Source organism: Dama dama, chromosome 17, assembly GCF_033118175.1.
Source record: "Dama dama isolate Ldn47 chromosome 17, ASM3311817v1, whole genome shotgun sequence".
NCBI lineage: Eukaryota > Metazoa > Chordata > Mammalia > Artiodactyla > Cervidae > Dama > Dama dama.
In genome coordinates, this window is record NC_083697.1 from 21,931,818 (window position 1) to 21,953,035 (window position 21,218).

General features: G+C 36.4%; 1 protein-coding gene and 1 long non-coding RNA gene across 2 annotated transcripts in view; one reads left to right on the forward strand and one right to left on the reverse strand.

Annotated features, from left to right (window-relative positions):
- The window catches only part of LOC133071638 (uncharacterized), a 264,630-nt gene that overhangs the window by 61,078 nt on the left and 182,334 nt on the right, over positions 1–21,218 (forward strand). The window lies entirely within an intron of this gene.
- The window catches only part of ENPEP (glutamyl aminopeptidase), a 79,469-nt gene that overhangs the window by 56,380 nt on the left and 1,871 nt on the right, over positions 1–21,218 (reverse strand). The window contains exons 2-3 of the mRNA XM_061164210.1: positions 8,905–9,046; positions 6,865–6,996 (exon numbers count right to left, since the gene is read on the reverse strand). Coding sequence (XP_061020193.1) covers positions 6,865–6,996; positions 8,905–9,046 — 274 coding nt within the window. The remainder of the gene's footprint in view (positions 1–6,864; positions 6,997–8,904; positions 9,047–21,218) is intronic.

Below are 21,218 nucleotides of genomic sequence, written 5' to 3' on the forward strand. Positions count from 1 at the left end.
ATAAACTATTGTTCTAAGTTTACATGCTTGCTTTACTGAGATGATTTTTTTTTAAGCATGTGACTAGCCATATTGAAATAGCATGGGGTAAGGAAGAAGATATGCATGTATATTCTTTCTTCTTAATTTCTAAAAAGTCACATATGCCTTTATTATTTAAAGATTTTATTAAAGGTTAAATGTAAAGGTTTTATATAAGCTTAATAACTACAGCTATCTATGAAGTGTGTAAGTCTTCAAGAACCTACCTAACTTGAATGCATATATTCAGTTTTAGATACTAAATTCTCTAAGTGGACTAAATTACTGAGATATACCACTGTTGGATACTATTGGTGTAGTAGTGTTAATCGCTCTGTCGTGTCTGATTCTTTGCAACCCCATGGACTGTAGTCCACCAGGCTCCTCTGTCCATGGGATTTGCCAGGCAAGAATACTGCAGTGGGTTGCCATTTCCTTCTCCAGGGATTTTCCCAACCCAGGGATCTCCTGCATTGTAGGCAGATTCTTTACCATCTGAGCTACAGGGAAGACCTGTTGGATACTATTTGGCATAACTCAAAGCACTGAACCCATTGAGCTAGCATCAGATGTAAAATCTGTGCTTCCTGGTCTATATGCAGTTGATTATTCTTTTGGGAGGTGTGCTTCATCTGTTTTATCAATGTTGTTGTTGCCTTTCTCTTTTCACATGGGAACCCTACCCAAGAAGGCTTTTAGAGTTGTTAATATTATCCCTTTAATTAAGGGTCTCCAGGAATTTGAGAAATGGAATTTAAGTCCACAAGAATTTATTCTAATTGGTTGCCATCACTTCTTTTATGTGTAATCATTATGGTTAATTATTAGTCTTACTGAGTACTTAAAAATTTCCAGGTAATCTGACACTTACCATGCACATCAATCCTATTAATCTGGCACTATTAATAATAATAATAGAGTATAATATTTTGCATCACTAGTGATATCTTTACTCCAATGCTTTCATTAGCCCAGTTTCCACGATTACAGAATCCAAAGAGTTTTGAAAATCCAAAGTTTTTTTTTAATATGTTCTCAGCAAATTAAGTTGGTGGTATCATCTGACCAGAACGGAGAGGAATTTTTTTTTAATAACTTATTTTTCTCACTACAAAAGTATTGCTGTAGAAATACTACTATTTGATTATAAGGAGCTGCCCCAAGATCCCACTGCAGTTACTCAATAATACTCAATATTTGTACATACTGCCTTTCACAAATCTAAAAATTTCTGAATTCCAACATGCAACTAATCACAAAGATTTTAGATAAGGATTGTAAACTTCTATCTCAAATTTTAGAGTTTGAAGAGTTTTAAAAGTAAACTTCCAATTGTATATATGAGGAAAATGTATACACAAGAAAAATGCAGACAAAACTGATACTAAACTTCAGCACAAAGTCTGTTTTTTACTATATTGTATTGCTTCTTTTCTCTACTCTTAAGAATGAAGCCTGACTTTCCCAAGTAACAAAATAGAGATAACAGCAGTACGTAACTAATAGTTAATGTGAGCATTAAATAAGCTAATGCATAAGCAATACTTGACACATAATAGTTTTTATGTGTTCCATCAAGAACGTTAGTATCATCAGAGATAATACATTGAATGATTATCCCCTGTAATTTTCTTTGTCTGTACTTCCTTATATGTGGGATATCCATTAGGAACACCATTAGGATTACTGTTAGGAATACTAGGAGAATGAAGAGGGAAAAAATAAAATGTTAAGTCCAGAATAGGCTTTTCACACCCACACAAATTAATTTGAAAGCCAAAACCTTTTGATTTGCAAGAGCCTGGTTGGAAAAGCCTTTAGCAATAAAAACAGAAGGCAAGGGAAAAAGTAAACCACAGAGTTTATGCTTTAACAATAGATTGGAAAGAGACTGGAGGCAGGTCCAGAGGGCTGTGTGTCAATAAATGACTACCCCAGGAGAGGGGTAGTAAGGTTGAAGGCGCAAGACTCTGGAAGGGTGTCTTAGAGTCTGAGATAAAGGCAGTGAACTTGGAAAGACCATGTGAACAAAAAGGAATCAAACTGGCCACTACCAGCTCGTCAGAAGTCCAGCCAGCACCTGCAGGGTTCCCACCGCCGCCTGTGAGCCCTGCAGGCCCACTGTGCCTGGGACCGTGTTTTTATTGCCTTTGTCTGCTGAGTGTCTTCTATGGACAGAGGTGACCAAACATCCAAGTTTGCCCAGAAATGTCCTGGGATTCTAAGTCTGTTGTTTATCTGTTTACACCTCTTACCCCAACATAATTCATGACACCTCTATTATTTATGTTCTCTAAATAATAAAATATTTGGTCACTCTACCCATTGACAACAGCCTGCCTTTCCACTGCTGATCATCCATCAGACTTAGCACCTGTTCATCTCTTGAGATTTTTCCATCTTATCTGAATTGTTCCAAATAGACACACTCCTTTATGTGGCCCATGACTCTTGCAGAGCCCCCTGTTTTTGTTTTTCCTGTTTTAGAAGCTGAGATCTTTGGCACCAAAGGGATGGTATGATCAAAGACCTTAAAACACGGTTGGGTGACCGTGGACAGTGGTGACCACCTATGTTTCACATGTCCATTGAGGTGTAGATATCTTAGCACTCACTATCATATTTCACTCCCTTTAGGACTTAGCATGCTATTTGTGCACATAGTAGGTACTCAATAAAGACTGACAAAATGTTGGGGGGAACCTCAGTTTTATTATCAATGCTGATAAAGCCAGGATGAGAAAGAGAAAAGAATCTGACCTTTTTTAATTCTGTAAACTCATGTTTAAGTTACATAGTTAGTATTACTGAATGTCATCAATGTGTTTAATTTTATAACTTTGCATGTGTGCTAATTTGCTTCAGTCATGTCCAACTCTTTGTGACCCAATAGACCGTAGCCTGCCAGGTTCCTCTGTCCATGGGATTTTCCAAGCAAGAAGACTGGAGTGGGTTGGGTGGCATGCCCTTCTCCAAAGGTCTTCCCAACCCAGGGATCTAACCCGTGTCTCTTAGTCGCCTGCATTGGCAGGTGGATTCTTTGCCATTAGCACCACCTGGGAAGCATGTCCTTCTAAGTATTCTCCCAGCAGTCGACGGAAATTTGGGGAGGAGGAATACTCAGGTAAAAGAATTGTGATCTTTTGGTTCAAGTTTTGTTTGTGATCGTGCTTTATCACAGGAATGTGATAAACTCTTCCTTATCCATAGATAAATTATTATAAATATGGAAAACCTTGGCTTGAAGTTTGGGTGGCTTAGGACTGTGTTTTTGCTGTGGCTTTGAAGTTTCAACACGTGTTCAGGACGCTGAGTCCCAGAGCTCAGCAGGCATGAGGTGCTGTTTGAGACGCATCCCAGAATCATCACTTAGGCTACACAGAACATTTACTGGCCGCTCACTTCTCATCTAAGTCAAAATTTGAGTAGTTTGATGCGTGGTGATGATCATGACTGCAGTAAAGTTTTTTCAAAACAAATTATTAACATTAAAAAATCTAACTTACCTCACAGAATTTTATATACTTCTTTGTTAATATTATTTTTGTAAATTTAAATAAAGAATAAGAATCATTAGCAATCTTCTGTGGCTTCCTGAATTACATGCATTCCTTCAGGGAAGATTGATAGCCCTTAATTTAGAATAGTCCTTCCAGTAAAGAAATTTTAAAAAATTGAAATAAAAATGTTGTAAAAATCAAACTCATTCTGAAAATGTACCACAAATAGCAAATGTTTTTGAGAATATGGAGAAAAGGGAAACCTTGTACACTGTTGGTGGGAATGCAGATTGGAGCAGCCACTGTGGAAAACAGTGTGGAGGTTCCTCAAAAACTAAAGATAGAGTTACCATATGGTCCAGCAACTACACTGCTGGGTATACATTCAAAGGAAACAAAAACATTAATTCAGAAATATATATGCACCACAGTTTTCATAGGAGCTTATTTACAATAGCCAAGATACGGAAGCAAACTAAATGACCGGCAACAGATGAATGAAGAATGTGTGGTGTGTATATATACACAATGAAATACTACTCAGCCAAAAAGGAAAGAAATTTTGACATTTGCAACAACATGGATGGATTGGAGTGTATTATGCTTAGTGAAATAAGTCAGACAGAGGGAAACAAATACTCTCTGATGTCACTTATATGTGGAATCTGAAAAAATGAAATAAACGTGAATATAAGAGAAAAGAAAACAGACTCACAGATATAGAAAACAAACTAGTGGTTACCAGTGGGGAGAGAGAAAAAGGGAGGGGCAAAATATAGGTAGGGAATTAAATGGTACAAACAACTATATATAAAATAAATATTGTACAGTCCCAGGAATATAGCCAAAATTTTATAATAACCACAAATAGAGTATAACCTTTAAAATTATGACTTGCTATGTTGTACATCTGAACTTTATATAATATTATAAACCAACTATACCTCAATAAAAGTGTAATGCAACTGACAGTCACAAAAGGAAATATGCAGAGTTAAGTCTTTTGAACTACATTCCAAACTTGGTTACCTTTTTTCCTAACAATTTTTTAGGGTTGGGTCCCTAATCTTCAAGAGCAACAAGGACATTTTAAACATAGTGAATGGTTCAGGTACTAATATCTGCTATCAGAAGAACATAGGCTTTGACTTGGTTTTTATTGATGTAAAGTAGTTCTTGCCAGAATGGTGACTTCAGTCAGGGTATTATAGAGTCTTGGATTGTACAGTATAACCTGATTGTGAAAGCAGGTGATACATGTACCAGAATAATACTGTCAGAAGTGGAGTGGATAAGAACGGTTTTCTGATTCATGAAATTTCTACTAAAAATGTTGTATTACACAAAAACCAACTTCATTTGTTAGGGGGACCAGTAATATGGAGACTTTGGTTCTAGAGCATACAGCATATTAATGCTTTAATATACCCCCACTTCTCCTAACAGGCTTCCCCGGTGGCTCAGCGGTAAAGAATCCACCCGCCAATGCGGGGTACGCGGGTTCAATCCCTGGGTTGGGAAGATCCCCTGGAGAAGGAAATGGCAACCCACTCCAGTATTCTTGCCTGGAGAATCCCATGGACAGAGGAACCTGGTGGGCTACAGTCCCTGGGGTCGGAAAGAGTCAGACATGACTTAGCAACTAAAGAGGAACCACACTGCTCCTACCAAACAGAAATGACAGTTGCAACATAAAAGTGGAAAGCCTACAGGACACATCAGGTCTTCAAACAACATAAGCATCTCTGTGGAGTGTATAAAAACACAGAGCAGTTGGCAGGAACTAAACCTGTCGGCCTACTGGGCTCTGGGTTTGGAAGAATTAGCAACAAGTTCCTGGGGGTTACAGCCATGTCATGCTTTGAAAGTTATGTTCTTAAACTCTGACTACTATTTCTGATTGTTTTCTCATAGTTTTCTGTTTTTATTTTATGGTGGTCATATCTTCTTGAATCTCTGAGGGTAATAATTAAAGGCTGGGTGTGTGAGAATGTTTAATCTTTATGGCTTTTTTTGGTTTCTAACTATTATTATTTGCTCACACTGTGCTTGGCTGTTTATTTGTCTTGGATTTTCTCTTTTATGTTGCTTGTTTTCCTCATATGCCGGTTTGTCTTAGGCTGTCTGTTTAGCTATAAGAATGTAGTACTGTGAGAATAATGTGGGTTCCCACTGAGGTTACTTTTAAGTAGATAAAAGTGGTGTGGTTTTCCTGTAATTCTGTCTGGAGTGGGAAATTGTACTGGAGCATCTGTGCTTGGGTGCAGCTAGTCACATGCCATCGAGGCAGAATTTACCTTGGACTGACATTCACACTAGATGCCTTTAAGTTCTCCTGCAAGGTTCTGTTCCATTTTGAAGAAAAGAGCCCCACAGGTTTTTGCAGGAGGGAAAACTCTGGCTAGCTGTCTTCTATAGATAGGATGGAGGGAGAAGTACCTCTTCCCTCCAGTGACTGGTGAAGAGGTAAAGATATTTTTCAGGATATCACATTTCAGGAGGTTTACAGCAGGGTACATTGTTGGAAAAGAATCTGGAATTTGAGTCTCCACACTTGCCAGTTGCATGATTTTGAGAAAATTACTTAAACCCATTATTTCAGTTTTCTCATTTGTAAAGTGGGAGTAATGATTTCTTCCTTATAAAATTATACTACAAAGAATATAATGTTTCATATGTATACTATATGGCACAGAGGCAGACTAACCATTAGATAGCAAGTTTAGGGCATGAGCAGAATGAGGGCCTCCAAAAAGAGAAAAATAATTAGGTAAAAGTATTTAGTATTTAATTTTTCAAGAGAAAATTATTAAGTTCATCATTTTGATTTTTTTTAAAAGCTTATTTGTATTTTCTTACATTTTTAAGAAAATTGTTTTTGATACCTTGCTGCAGTCTTATGTTGAATTACATATTGGGATGGCACCACAAACATCTCAGTACTTAGCTACCTGAAGGATATTCATCTACCTCGGATTTCTTCCTTTCCCTCTGGCCTCCATCTTGGACGCCACCCAAACACATAAACCCAATCATTTTACTGAGTTGAGCATGCTCAAATATTTAATGCCTTTGTGCTGATATCCTTAGAAACTAGGTTTGGATTTATAGTGAATTTTCTCCTGAAACAATTCAAGGCCATCCATTCCTATGGCTGTTTTGTTTATTTTTCACCTGGGTCCTTTCAGCTTACGTTTTTCTATATTGTTCAGTGTCTCATCAGACTCACAGACCTTGGTGACTAATGGGCTTTTCTAGTGTGGGGTAAAAAGAAACTGTTCAAAAAAAGTAGACAATCACAAATGCATAGGTGTTAAATATTTAAAAATATAGTGGTACTCACAGGTATCCCCCTGTTTGATATCCTCGTTACAGAGTCAAACTGATGTACCGCAAAGCACACCAGGTAAGTACTCATGGGAACAGACTTCTGGAAAGTTGTCCGATTCCATCTATCATCCACCGACTCTTCTTTCTATTGAGAGCAAAAGATAATCTTTTATTTATAAAACGATCAATCATGGACAAGACAAACAGTTACTCTAAACCTGGCTTTCCAGTCAGAAAAAAAGCTTGTCAAAGCTTAATAGTAGCAAGAAATTTTACCCCTAAATGGTGATGTTGAAAAGACTGGAGGAAAATTCATTTTATTTTTAGTACTGTGAGAGTATGATTGAACTATATACTGTATGAGGTTTCTTAGGGAGAAGTTCAACTTTGTGATATAAACTAGACAGGAGTTTATCTTTCTGCATTAAACACAAAATCCTGACCATAATATTTGAGCATACACCATGACTGCTTAGTGAAGAATAGGCTAGTGATCAGTGCCTTGCACACAGGAAGAACTAAGCAGGTATTTGCTAATTTGACTACATGCAAGAGGGCATTAGCTGTGCCAGGCATAGCAGGAGGTCGGGTTGTCTCTGGTTGTCTCCATCAGAGACCTAGGTATGGTCACTAAAGTCACTGCCTTGGCTACCATGGAGAGAGAGAAAGACTGTATCACTTGCTGCAGCTACCAACTCCATCTGTCTGGCTTTCTGTCCATGCCACTTTGCCTTCCTCACTGCCAGTCACCAGTCCTAATTCCTGCTGCCCACTGTGTAAACACTTCCACATGCCCTGCAACCACAGTGAGTCACTCTACAGTGGGAAGTTAAAAAAGGATTAAGAGAGGGAGGCTGGATTAGAGCTTGATGCCTGATAGACAAGGCAAGCATGTGCTTGTAGAGAAGAGTTGAAGCCCCAGCAGTTACTCTATGATAAAAACCTCATAGCAGTTCTGATATCCTAAGGCTATGCACCTTCCTCCAGGGCTAGTTTCTGAAACTAGGTGAAGGTGAAGAAGTGTGTACTCTGCACGACAAAAAGGTCCTGTGGCAGAACCTTAAACAGCAGTTAGTAAAGTTTGCATTCTTCCTCCCACCCTCACATGCCAAGAATTCTGATGGCATTGTACTCTGACCCAGTCCTCTGGATTAGTGTATCATCCTTTAAGTTCATCTTTTCCTCTTTCTTCTCCAGTCAAAACCCTATTGCCTAGCAGTCTGACACTAGAAGAAACGTTGAAAAGCTTGCATTTAACCTTAAGGCTTTTGTTTGCTTTTCTGAGGAATATCTGTAATTAAAGAGGATGATTTCAGTGATTATACTTCAGATAGTGGATCAGAAAGATGGGAAGTGTAATGTAGACACAGTGCTTTTCTGGTATTGGGTAGGTGACAATTATATCTAAGGATGAGCTTCACCCTTTCACATGTCAAAGATATAAGGCATAATAAACCTCAACCTTGAGGTAATGATCCTTTAGTTAAGTGTGTTATCCATTATAGGGTTGAGGAGCTGGAACAGAGGGAAGAGTCATGTTAATAATTATACAAACAGAATTTATTGTAGCCTTTTTTTTTTTTTTTTAACATTTAATGAGTATTTCTTGTTCACTAGAATACCTATGGGCATGGTGATCCCTGGAGTTGGTAGCTATATTTCAACATTTAAGTGATGATTTTTTTTTTTTAGAAACCAAGAAGACTAGGCCCCTGAATATTTTTAAATCTGTAATTCCATTCGTTTGCCTTTAATTTGTCATGATTAGGGGATTCTTTCATTTACGCAGAGCCTAGCTGACATATGTCTACTGTATCCATTCTTGCTTAGAAAACCCAACAAGGTATTTTGACTAGATTGTAATATCTTGAATTAAAGACTCCTAGTACTCAAAGATAAGAGATTGCCCAAATGCATTTTCAAGCCTCTAAATAAGCTATTAGAGCACATTTATTTTAGAATTCAGTAGGTTCTCTCATAGCAAATCAGGAAATTTACCTGATATTATAAACACACTATCTGCATAAATTTTAAAAGAATTTAAAATACTCACCTCCACTGGCATATTTGAAAGTGCCTTATATTCTTTGGAGTGGACAATGGATATTGTATACGTTGCCTTTTTGTTGGGCTCATCAAAACAAGGGAAGGATTTCCTGGCATCTGTTGGTTCATGATCAGTGGCTGCTATGCTCCTTAGAAACAAACACACAAACAAAATATATGTTGCCTCTTCTGACAGCCTCTATTCCTATAGAAAACAATCAACTATGTAATCAACTCTTGCATTTCTTAAAGCAAGTGTCCATCCAGAAATCTATCAAATAGTTGTCAAAGTCTTCACTGGAATTTTTAGGTTAACAAATGAAAATTCAGAAACTGCTTTGGTTATTTTATATGAATAGTTAAGTATTTTGGTCCCATAACTAAAAATCTGTGATGAGCAAAAATCAATCCAATTTATGTGCTATCATTCTTTCCATCCTAAAGCTATCAAGTGACAAGTAAATAAACACAAAGCCAAACTCAAAGGCTTGCTTGTAGCTGTCCTTGTAAGTGTGAACAGCTGTGTTCTGTCATGGAGTAGAGGAGTATATTCTAGAGTCCACAGACCCTGTCCCTAATAGCACATTCTTTCTTACTTATGTTACACCAGGGACAAAACCCTTAGTTTCATTTCTATGCAAAGCAGTCCCTGAACAATCTCCCAGTGAAGCAATCTTTGGCCAGATTTAAAACTCCTTTTGGAAAGAGACAATATTCTTTTATGGCTCTAACTAGGCATATACGTTATTAAACTAAAATGTTACTTTATAATGTTTCCATCATTTCAAAGTGGGACTATTTTTTTTGAGTAATTGCTCAAAAAAAATCAATGAATATATACTTTTTATATGTAGTTATAGTACAGTAAGATTGTACATTGGCTCATTTGAAGACTAAGCAGAGTAAAAAGTGTAAAATAGAAATGTTGACATATTCATTAATAATTTATATAAGAAAAATATTTTGTCCTTCAGAATTCTGAGGGACTAATGAAGGTATTTCATAAAGAATAACAAATTATTACATCCTGCATTCATCCAATAAATATTTGTTAAACCTACTCTTTCATACACAGACACACACATACATTTACCAGGTATCATTCTACATACTGAGGATATAACAAAGGATAGATAGATAAGGAGAGTCATAAGAGCTATGCAGAAAATAAAACAAGGAAAGTGACAGAGAATGACCCAGGAAAAGTGGTGGGCAATATAAGGCAGAATAGTCAGGGACAGTCTCTTGCCGGAGGTGATGGTTTGCTGAGATCTAAATGATGAGAAAACCCCAGAAAGGTGAAGATTAAGGAAAATGTGTTTCTTTAATAGAGGGAACAACAAGTGCATAGTTGCTAAAGTGGAAAAGAATTTACTCTGGTTGAGGACCTGAAAGATGTCCAGAGTAGCTGAAGTACAGTGAACTGGAGGGACTAAATGATCAGCAGAGGCCATGGTAAAAGTCTGCACTTTATTTGGATTCAAGGATGCATTATATACACAATTTATCTAAAAACTAATATGTCATAGGTCAACATTCATCTACAAGAAATTAAAATATTTTTGAAGTTCCTTTTAAAACCCTCTGGATATAAAAATTACTTGTTAAAAACTTAGCCAATAAAACTAATCTCTGAAAAATAAAACTGGAAAAGGGCTGTCTTTTGGGATACTGTTGACTGAGGGGACAACTTTTTTGGGATGATTGAAAAAAGTCTATACTTTATTATGGGTGTGATTAACAAAGATGTGTACATTTCTCAAAATTCACTAGATTGTTCTCATTACATTTGTGCACTTAATATATATAAAATCTATCTTAAAATAACTGTAAATCAATATTGAGTTCCAGTAAGTAGGTTTAGATTGTTGCAGTGATATGAGTTAGCAATGAAAAAACAAACTTTTCTATATTCTGAGTATGAGCAAATTAAAAAAGAAAAAAAGAAGATGACGGAAGGCAGGTTTCTAACTGCTGGGGAAGAGAGTTATGAATTTGTTTTTAAAAAAAAAGGAGACTAGACCTTGAGACTGAACTGTAACTGAAGGATCAGTTTAAATTCAATGATTTTTTTGTAAATATGTAAATGGACATAAAAATATACAAGACACGTGTTCCCTATCTTTGTCTGCTGAACAGGACTAGACGAAATAACATGCTTGTAGCAGTGAGCACAACTAGTTCCCGTTACCACTCTCCAATAAAAGGACCCAGAACTCATCACAAAAATTATATCAATGTTTAATGTTCTGGTTCTGATAACTGCACTGTGGTTTATGTTAGAAAAGGTTCTGTACTTAAAAAACATATACTGAATGTGAAGAGATAAAGGAAGACAATGTTTCAACATAGTCTAAAGAGAGAGATAGAGAAGAGAGAAAATAGGACAAAATATAAACCATTGGTTGTGTTCCTATAATTCCTTGTATTATTATTGTAACTTTCCTGTTAAGTTTGAAATTATTTCAAAACAGAAAGTTATCCAAACAGTCCCAGTATTACTGATTAGTTTTTGTGATGATAACAGTTTAACTAGTCAATTGAAGTTTCTAACACCTGAGACTGTTAAGTAAGTAAGTGCTTGTCGCTCAGTCGTGCCCAACTCTTCACAACCCCATGGACTGCAGCCCACCAGGCTCCTCTGTCCATGAGATTTTCCAGGCAAGGAGACTGGAGTGGGCCGCCATTTCCTTCTCCAGGGGATCTTCCCAACCCAGGGATCGAACCCAGATCTCCTGCACTGCAGGCAGATTCTTTACTGACTGAGCTACAAGGGAAGTGTGAATCTCAAATGCATCAGAACATAAAGAAATCTGTACACTTTCTCAGAGTACTGAGGGTTTATAATAAGATTCATTAGCTCCAACTCCATGTTTAGTCGGCCTGTTTTTTCTTCTGAATTCTTCCAGATTCTGATTTCTTTCTCAGACAAAAGAAAAGGAAAAGTTACTCTCTGCAAGAATGTTTCAGTTTAGTCATATCCCAGAAATAAGCCAGCCAACTAATTTGGGAATATGAGAGAGAGAGAGTTTGTGTGTGTGTTCACACGTGAGCATGTGCGTGTGCATGCACCGGCATGTGTGGGGGAGGTGGCGTGATGAAGGAGTGGAATAATGGAATAATACTATTCTAAGCAACAGCCATTGGGTAGTTTTTCAAATATTTGGTTTCAGTGTCTGTGCTACAGTATGTACTCCTAAGCATCCGAGAAGAATTTTCCATCCTTTGCTCACAATCTCTCTTTAAAAGAGATTGTGCTTGATTGTAGGGGAAAGATGCCTTACTATATTACAGTACATCAGAGCCTACCTTTGGAAGTGGAATGGGGCGGTATTGGTGAGATCTCTGTGTCGTATGTTTGGTCCATGTTGATGGTCTGGTGGTCCTGTCAGCAAATGTTAATTACAGCAAGTCCCACTCAATCATAGTGATCTGGACTTACACTGGTATACATATAGTGACATTCATCAACCAGAAGGGCTACAAAATGTGGATTTCTTTTTTTTTTTTTCATTTTTAAAGTTCAGAGCCTCTGTGATTTTATGGGGAAAACCCTCTTCTAAAAGTAAAAATTCCTAGATTCTAATCCTACTCCAGCCCTTTAAGTGTGATTTTGTGCAAGTCACAAAACCTACTATTTCTTAGTGTCTTCATCTGTAAAACCTGGTTACCAGAGCACATCTGGCCTTTCCACAGAGTTATAGGAGAAGGAAAAGTGGTAGATCACATGTAGTAATGTATTAGAAACTCCCTTGAAATTTGCACAACAGTATTAGAATACACTTTATTTTCTTTCCTATAGAAGGCTAACTATGCTTTCTGATATAGCACTTTTCACAACAGATTTCAAAATATATTCATTAGGCAGAAATATCTGTACTGGAACAAAATTACTTTGTGTATAAATAATATACAACTATATATACAAAAAGCAAGACCCTTCTACATGTTGCCTACAAGAGACTTGCTTCAGAGCTGAAGACACACACAGATGAAAGTGAGGGGATTAAAAAAAGATATTTAGTGTACATGGAAATGTCAAGAAAGCTGGGATAGCAATACTCATATGAAACAAAGTAGACTGAAAATAGAGTCTATAACAAAAGACAAGGCATTTTATAATGATAGAGGATCAGTACACGAAGAGACTATGGACCATAAAGAAGGCTGAAAGCCGAAGAATTGATGTTTCAAATTGTGGTGCTGGAGAAGACTCTTGAGAGTCCTTTGGACAGCAAGGAGATCAAACTACTCAATCCTAAAGGAAATCAACCCTGAATATTCACTGATGCTGAAGCTGAAGCTCCAATACTTTGGCCACCTGATGCAAAGAACTGACTCATTGGAAAACCGACTCTGATGCTGGGAAAGATTGAGGGCAGGAGGAGAAGAGGATGACAGAGGATGAGATGATTGGACAGCATCATCAACTCAGTGGACTTAACTTTGAGCAAACTCCAGGAGATAGTGAAAGACATGGAAGCCTGATGTGCTGCAGTTCGTGAGGTCACAAAGAGTTGGACACAAGTTAGCGACTGAAGAACAACACATATGAACCCATTATAGGAATACTTAAATATATAAAGCAAACAGTAACAGACAAAAAGAGAAATTGACAATAGTACAATAATAAGTAAGGACTTGATCACATCACTTACATCAATGGACAGTCATTCAGATAGGATTGTTAGATAGAAAACCATTAAGAAATCAGTGATCTTAAATGACAGCTTGGACTAGTTGTGCTTAATATGTATCTGTAGGACATTACATCCAAGAACAGTAGAACACATTCTTTTCAAGAGTACATGCAGTGTTCTCCAGGATGTATGTTAGGCCACAAAACAAGTCTAAACAAATTTAAGAGGACAGAAGTTATATCGAGCATTTTTTCTGACTACAGCATTATGAAACCAAAGGTATCATTTACAGGAATAAAAATGAGAAAAAACACAAACAGGTGGAGACTAAAAAACATGCTACTAAAAAAAACCCCCAATGTTTCAATCAGGAAATCAAAAAGGAAATCAGAAAATACCTTGAGACAAATGAAAATAAAAACTATCTATCTATGGGATGTAGCAAAAACTGTTCTAAAAGAAAAGTTTATAGAAACACATGCCTACCTCAAGAAACAAGAAAAGTCTCAAATAAACAACCTGAAAGAAAAAGAACAGAGCCCAATGTCAGCAGAAAGAAGGAAATAATAAAGATCAGAAGGAAATAAATAGAAACCTAAAAAAAATAGAAAAGATCAATAAAACCAAGAGCTGTTCCTTGGAAAGATAAACAAAATTTATAAATATTTAGCCAGATTCACCAAGAAAAAAGAGAGAGGACACCAATTAACAAAATAAGAAATGAAAGAAGAGAAATTATAACCAATATAACAGAGATTAAAAAACATGAGAGTATTATGAACAGCTCTAAAGCATAAAGCAATAAATTGAACAACCTAGAAGAAATGGATAAATTTCTAGAGACATAGAATCTTCCAGACTGAATTAGGAACAAATAGACAATCTGAACAGACCAATTTAAAAAAACTCCTAGCAAACAAAAATCCAGGACTAGACAGCTTCACAGGGGAATTCTACCAATATAGAATATATATAGAGAGAGAAGAGTTAATATCTATCCTTCTCAAAATATTCTAAAAAAATTAAAGAGAAGAGAACACTTCCAAACTCATTCCACAAAGCCACCATTAATTTGATACTGAAAATAGGCAAAAACAGTACAAAAAAGAAAATTATAACCCAATATCTCAGATGAATATAGATATAAAAATCCTCAACAAAATATTAGCAAACTGAATTCAATAATAAAAAAGATCAGACACCATCATCGAGTAGGATTTATTCTAGGGATGGAAGGATGGTTCAAGATACATAAATCAATCAATGTGATACACCACATTGACAACAGGAATACAGAAAATACAAATAATAAATGTTGGTAAGGATGTGGAGAAAAAGGAGCCCTGGTAGGACGTTGGAGGGAATGTAAATTGGTACATTTACCAATGTCACTGTGGAAAGCAGTATGGAGGTTCCTCAAAACAATAAAAATAGAACTACCATATGATCCAGTAATTTCAGTCCTGGGGATCTATCTGGAAAAAAAGTGAAAACACTAATTTGAAAAGATAGATGCACTTCAATGTTCATAGCCATGATATGAAAACAACCTAAGTGTCATCAACAAATGAATGGATAAAGATGATGTGGTATATGTGTATACAGTGAATATTGCTCAACCATTGAAAAGAATGAGAGTGCTATTTGCAACAATATCCATAGACCTGAAGGGTATTATGCTTAATGGAGTAAGTCAGACAGAGAAAGACAGATATTGTGTTGTCACCTATATGTGGAATCTAAAAAATAAATATAACAAAACAGAAACAGACTCACAGATATAGAGAACAAGCTAGTGGTTACCAGTGGGAAGAGGGAGGCAGGGAGAGGCAAGATAAGGGGAGGGGATTAAGAGGTGTGAACCATTATGAATGAAACAGGTGCTCAGGATATATCATACAGCACAGGGAATATAGCCAATATTTTATAATAACTTTACATGGACTATCATCTGTAAAAATATTGAATCTCTATACTATAAACCTGAAGCTAATATTATAAATCAAGTATTCTTCAGTTTTTTAAAAAGGCCCTATTTGTATATGCTAAATTCCATCACAGTTACTAAAGTTTCTAAATATATGCAAATTTGAAAACAATGTATATGAGATAGCCGTACAAAACCATTTCAGACAGTGACTTCTTTGGAGAGGTGTTATTCAGTGATAAGAGCTTCTTTTTAAAATTAGATGAATTGTTTTGCAAATTTAATGGAAAAAGCCTGGCTAATCACAGTACGCTCAGGAGTAACTCTTGGGTATGTCTTGAATAATTACAATGCTAGGCAAAAGTGCTGAGGCAGACCATTTTTCTACAGGAGCCTCTCCATGTCATGTTAATAAGTCACTTACTAGACCCAGCACATTAAAAATATAATTCTGTGTAGTCTGTTAGTTTTACAAAAGGGAAGGCATTCCTCTGACTTCTCTGAGTGTGGGAGATCAAGGTAACCTCAGAGAAAGCTGAAGGGAGAGGAAGTGATGATGCAAGCACCAAGCCGTTCACTTGGAATCAACTGAAAATAAAAACAACTGCTTGACAGCCTCATAAATCATCTGGCACACCGTTTCCAATGAAGCCTGTCAGGCTACATTCAGTAGTTTAATAACTTGAGCCAGCAAAGTGAACAGCAAGGTCTGGGTGAAAACTTAAACGAAGGACTTCTGATGCAGGTGAGGCAGCCACAACTATCATTGCAGACTTAGTACAGGGTTCCAGAATTAAGTACGGGGGCTGATCAGTGCAAAACAACCCATTTAGATTATTATCCAGACTCCAACCTATTTTTACAGCGGTTTGAACCAGTTAATTATTTTATTTTCCAATGGCTTTTTTTCTAAGTGGAGGGTACTCAAGTAAAATTTCTTTTTGTTTCCTTGCTTCCAACATAAAGGAAATTACTGTGCATCCTGCAACAAGTAAACAAGGCCTCCCCCCCAATCTGTTCTTTATTGATAATGGGCATACCAATAACTTGACATAAAAATCCAAGAATATAATGAATAAACCAACATACAGTTAAAATTTCAAGAGCAGAACTACAGTGAGTGTACATATCCATGTGTGAGCATATCACATACATACACACACACACCCATAATTATGACCATCCCACTGATTTCTTTTCTGCCATGTTTCCACTTAACTCTTACATCTTTATCACAAATCCTAACCTTGTGCTTCAGATTTATTTATCCAAATGCCTTCTAGACATCTCTTCCTGGATATCTAACATTCAGCACATCTGACACCAAACTCATGGCCTTCCCTTCTAAACCTGGTTCATCTGTTTCTAATATCAGTGAAAGGTGGGCTATCAGATCAGACTTCTGGAGCATCCTTGATCTGTAACTTTAACTCATCTCTTCCCTATAGCCAGCTAGTCTGCCAATCCTGACTACGTTGCCTTCATTGTGTTCTCTTCTGTCTGTCCTGAAGTCACTGTCCTACCTGATCTTTATCATCTCTTTCCTGGATACCTGCAGTTTCTCTCATATACTCATGTATAGATTTAGTTCTTTTCTCTCCATGTAAATAGTCATGGGTTAACATTTTCTGCATAATGCCTCTCATTAATTAATTATCCTTACTTTTTTTCCCAATGAGTTTTCCAGACTTATCTCTAGTTAGCCTCTTCATATAAACCTCTCCTACAAACGTATTTCTTCTCCTTAATCTGCTTTTTTGACTTAGTGCCTTTCCTTTTTGCCTGCTTTTACCTTATTACCTGTCTCTGCCTATTGAAATCCCACCATTACATCAAAATTCAGCTTCAATCCCAGCAATACTGTTGTTGTTCAGTTGTGTTCAACTCTTTGCAACCTCATGGACTGCCGCACGCCAGGCTCCCCTGTCCTTCACTGTCTCCCACAGTTTGCTCAAAGTCATGTCCATTGAGTCAATGATACTACCTGTTTCATCCTCTGCCAAAACCCCAGAAAACCCAAACTGAAAACTGTCCTTTAAGTTCTTGTAATTCCTATCAATTCCAATGATTGTCAGTCCTTAAAGTATGAAGATGGCATTCCTAAGTCAAAATAAGAGATTTTACCAGCTCCTCTTGCCTTTGACATGAGATGGGGAGAAAAAGAACCAAAAGAAGTTTTCCATGCTTAGTGGGGAAGTGAAGGCGTCGGTGGTGGAAACTGGATTCCTCTACAGGAAAGGAACTGTGGCGATGCAGTGGGTCCCAGAATTTGCCAGAGCACACTAGTTATGTGAGAGCCTACGTGAAAATGCTTCTATACATTCATTCAATAATAGTTAAGTTCTCTCTGTGGGCTAGGTAGTGAACAAGAGAGACACAGAGACCCCACTCAGGGGCCACAGACGATTCCACGGTCATGTGGTTGGGAAACTGCATACTATGGCCGCTTCTAGAGGTTTGTCATAAACTTTATCATATAAAAGTCTCTGAAAAGTCCCACCATTAAAAAAAAAAATCATTTTGTATTCAGTATTATTTCCCAAACAACTTTGGCCACAGAATAACTCCCCTGCTTTTTTCTGGCAATATCTATTAATGCCTTCATGCAACTAGAACTCTGTGGAACAGCTAATTAGGAAATGCTGTGTAAGAGCAATCCAGATATAGAGAAGGAAATGCTGAAGAGGTGAGTAGAGGGGAACTCTGAGAAGAGAATAACTGGGAATCCTATGTAACTGTTGAGAGTGTTAAGAGGGTTTAGTGGTGTGGGCAGGAAATCATTCCAAAGGTTTCAGTCCTTTGAAGTGGTTTTCCTCAGACCCAAAGGAACAGACCAGATGGTAGAAAAAGTAGCTGTTAAGTTTCTCAAACTTTCTCCTCCCAAGCCTCACTACAACTCTGTCCCCAGTGAGATGGTATGGTTATCATAGCTAGGGAACTCTGAACTGGCTCTACCTTCTTCTCCAAGTCTGCATTTGCTTCTGAATTTTGATGGAAAGAAGCTCAGACAGTTGTCTCCTTTCTGTGAAGTCCAAGTCTCCGTTGTATTTACAGAAGTCAAGTAATTTTGGTTATTATTGAGTGCATTTATGTTTAGTTTACACTGCGTTTCCAACAGTAATATCCCATACCACACATACTCAATCCCAGAGTTAATTTTACAATAAGACATTAAAGCTAGAAAATATAATCTTGACAGTATACATAAAAATGTGTTACTCTGATGGCATTTGAAATTGTATAAGCATCAAATATTACAAAGTTCACTATGTGCTATGAAAGAATGGTGCTATTCCCCCTGAACTCACTCTTGTGGCTCTTCTCTGCATTTTGTATGAAACCCTCTGGAGACCTGCATTGTCAAAACATTATTGAAAGAAAGAAAAGAAAGAAAACAATACACTTTTCTCATACGCTTAAAATATTTCATAATAAGAAAAACAAAAAGTATTCCATTGAGCCTAAATAAGGTTACTGAGTATGTGCCAGAATCGTTCCAAAATCATGAATGCAGTACAGAACTGGCTGCATCCTGTGTAATGTGAGAGCCTCAACTGCTACCAATGAAAACAGACAAACTTGGGGACACCAGTCCTCCAAGGGAGCCTAACTGACCACTGGCCTTCCCCCCACCCTGTGGTCACTTAGTACTTCTGAGTATTTTCTCAACAGCTAAGTTTCAAAATGTCAGCTCTCAAGTGTATATTTATTATAAAATTAACTCATATGGTAAAATAATCCAAAGATTCAGAATGAATAATATATGTTAGCATACAGTAATTTTTATACATATGAAATACGTAACAGAAACTTATGGGTGGAACTGTGTTCCTTATTTTTTGGCCTTCCTATAGTGTATAGAATTTTTATAAAGTATTTTGATGGCTTTACTCAGATGCAATTTTTGTTGTTTTCACAACCCAAGAAGCAATTTTAAACTCTTAGCAATAATCATTTAAAAGTTTTGACTTGTTTTCACTTTACACTAACAGATTTTTAGAATCTCTTGAAGGTAGATGTTCTTTAGAGGTAGATATATCTTTAGATATTCCTTTTCCTCTCCCAAATTGCAAACACTTAAATCATTTTATTGTTAGTGAGACTCAGAGAAATAGGTACTTTATTAATTGTTTGTGGAAATGTAATTTGGGACATATTTTTGAAAGTCAGTTTGGAGATACATACATATACATATACATAAGCACATGCACATGTGTTATATATGTGTAGATGTATGTATACACACACACACACACACATGTGCTCATACATACATGCTGCTGCTGCTGCTAAGTCACTTCAGTCGTGTCTGACTCTGTGCAACCCCATAGACGGCAGCCCACCAGGCTCCCCCGTCTCTGGGATTCTCCAGGCAAGAACACTGGAGTGGGTTGCCATTTCCTTCTACATAGTTTGAGCCAATTTCCTAAGAATTTTCCTGTAGAAATATGAGAAAATATTATTCCTAGTTTTTTAAAAGGCTGTTTATTACATTTTATAGGTGTTTATAGGTAAAAAAAGTGGGAGCGATTTAAGTGCCCAAATCTAATGGGAAAGTTGAATAAGTTACATTATATTCAGACCATGGACTATCGTGTATGCACTAAGTCATGTGCAGAAGAACACCAAATAAATGTTAAAGTGTTGATATATTGTAAAAACATGTTACACAACATTATATAATGCATAATAATGCTATATTTGTGTCCAGAAAAAAATGACTAGAAAACTATCTGCCTAAATACTAACAATTACTATACTTGAGTGATGGGGTTATAGATGGATTTTTCTAATAATTTTTTGATTCTCAAGTTTTCTGTAGTGAATGTCTCATTAATATATTTTATGAAATAACTAACCAAAATAAATGTTACAAGTTTCTTGGCATATTTTTACTTTGACCCAGCAATTTTATTTTTCAGACTACATCCTAACATAAGGAAATACACTGTAAATACACTTACAAATGTACTTACAGCTATGTTCTTTCTGACTTGTTTATAGTAATAAAGTACTGGAAGCTACTCAAATGTCTAGCAATAGTGAATTGGTTTTAAAAAATAACAATGCATTCATGCAGTGGAATATTGCTCAATCTTTAAAATCAGATTCTTGAAAATATTTAATAAAGGGAAATGCTTATAATATATTCAGTTAAAAGGCATATGGATGGAGAGATATGTAGAGATAACTTAATTGCAATTTTGATTACCTAAAAAAATTAGAATATACATTAGCATGTTAACAGGGCTTACCACTGGATGGTGAAATTATTTATACATTCTTTTAATTTTCCTTTTTATAATTTCTATGCTTTCAGCATTTGCAATTTTTATAAACAGAAAAATATGTAAACAATAAAGAAGCTTGTTTTATTGCTAGTAATATTAATATATGCTATCTATATAAACATGATCCCTCCAAATATTTTTTCAAACTATCATTTCTAGTCTACTCAGTTTAATACTATACCACACAATAAGAATGTCTAAATATTTTATTTTAATTCCTTGGTCTTTCTGATAAAAAACAGGAAGCATTTTGATCAAAAGATTTGCTTTGCTCTATAAAATGCTTCAAACACATAGGAAAGGGATATTCAGAGGGCTGGCCTTAAACTTTCTCTAAACAGTGATATAAGGTTTCTTTTCCTTTTTTTTTTTAGAATGTAAATACTTTGTATTGTATATACCAAGTTTGATTGATTATCAGATATTTGCTTATACGTTTTTAGTTGCCAACCTTAGTTTCGGT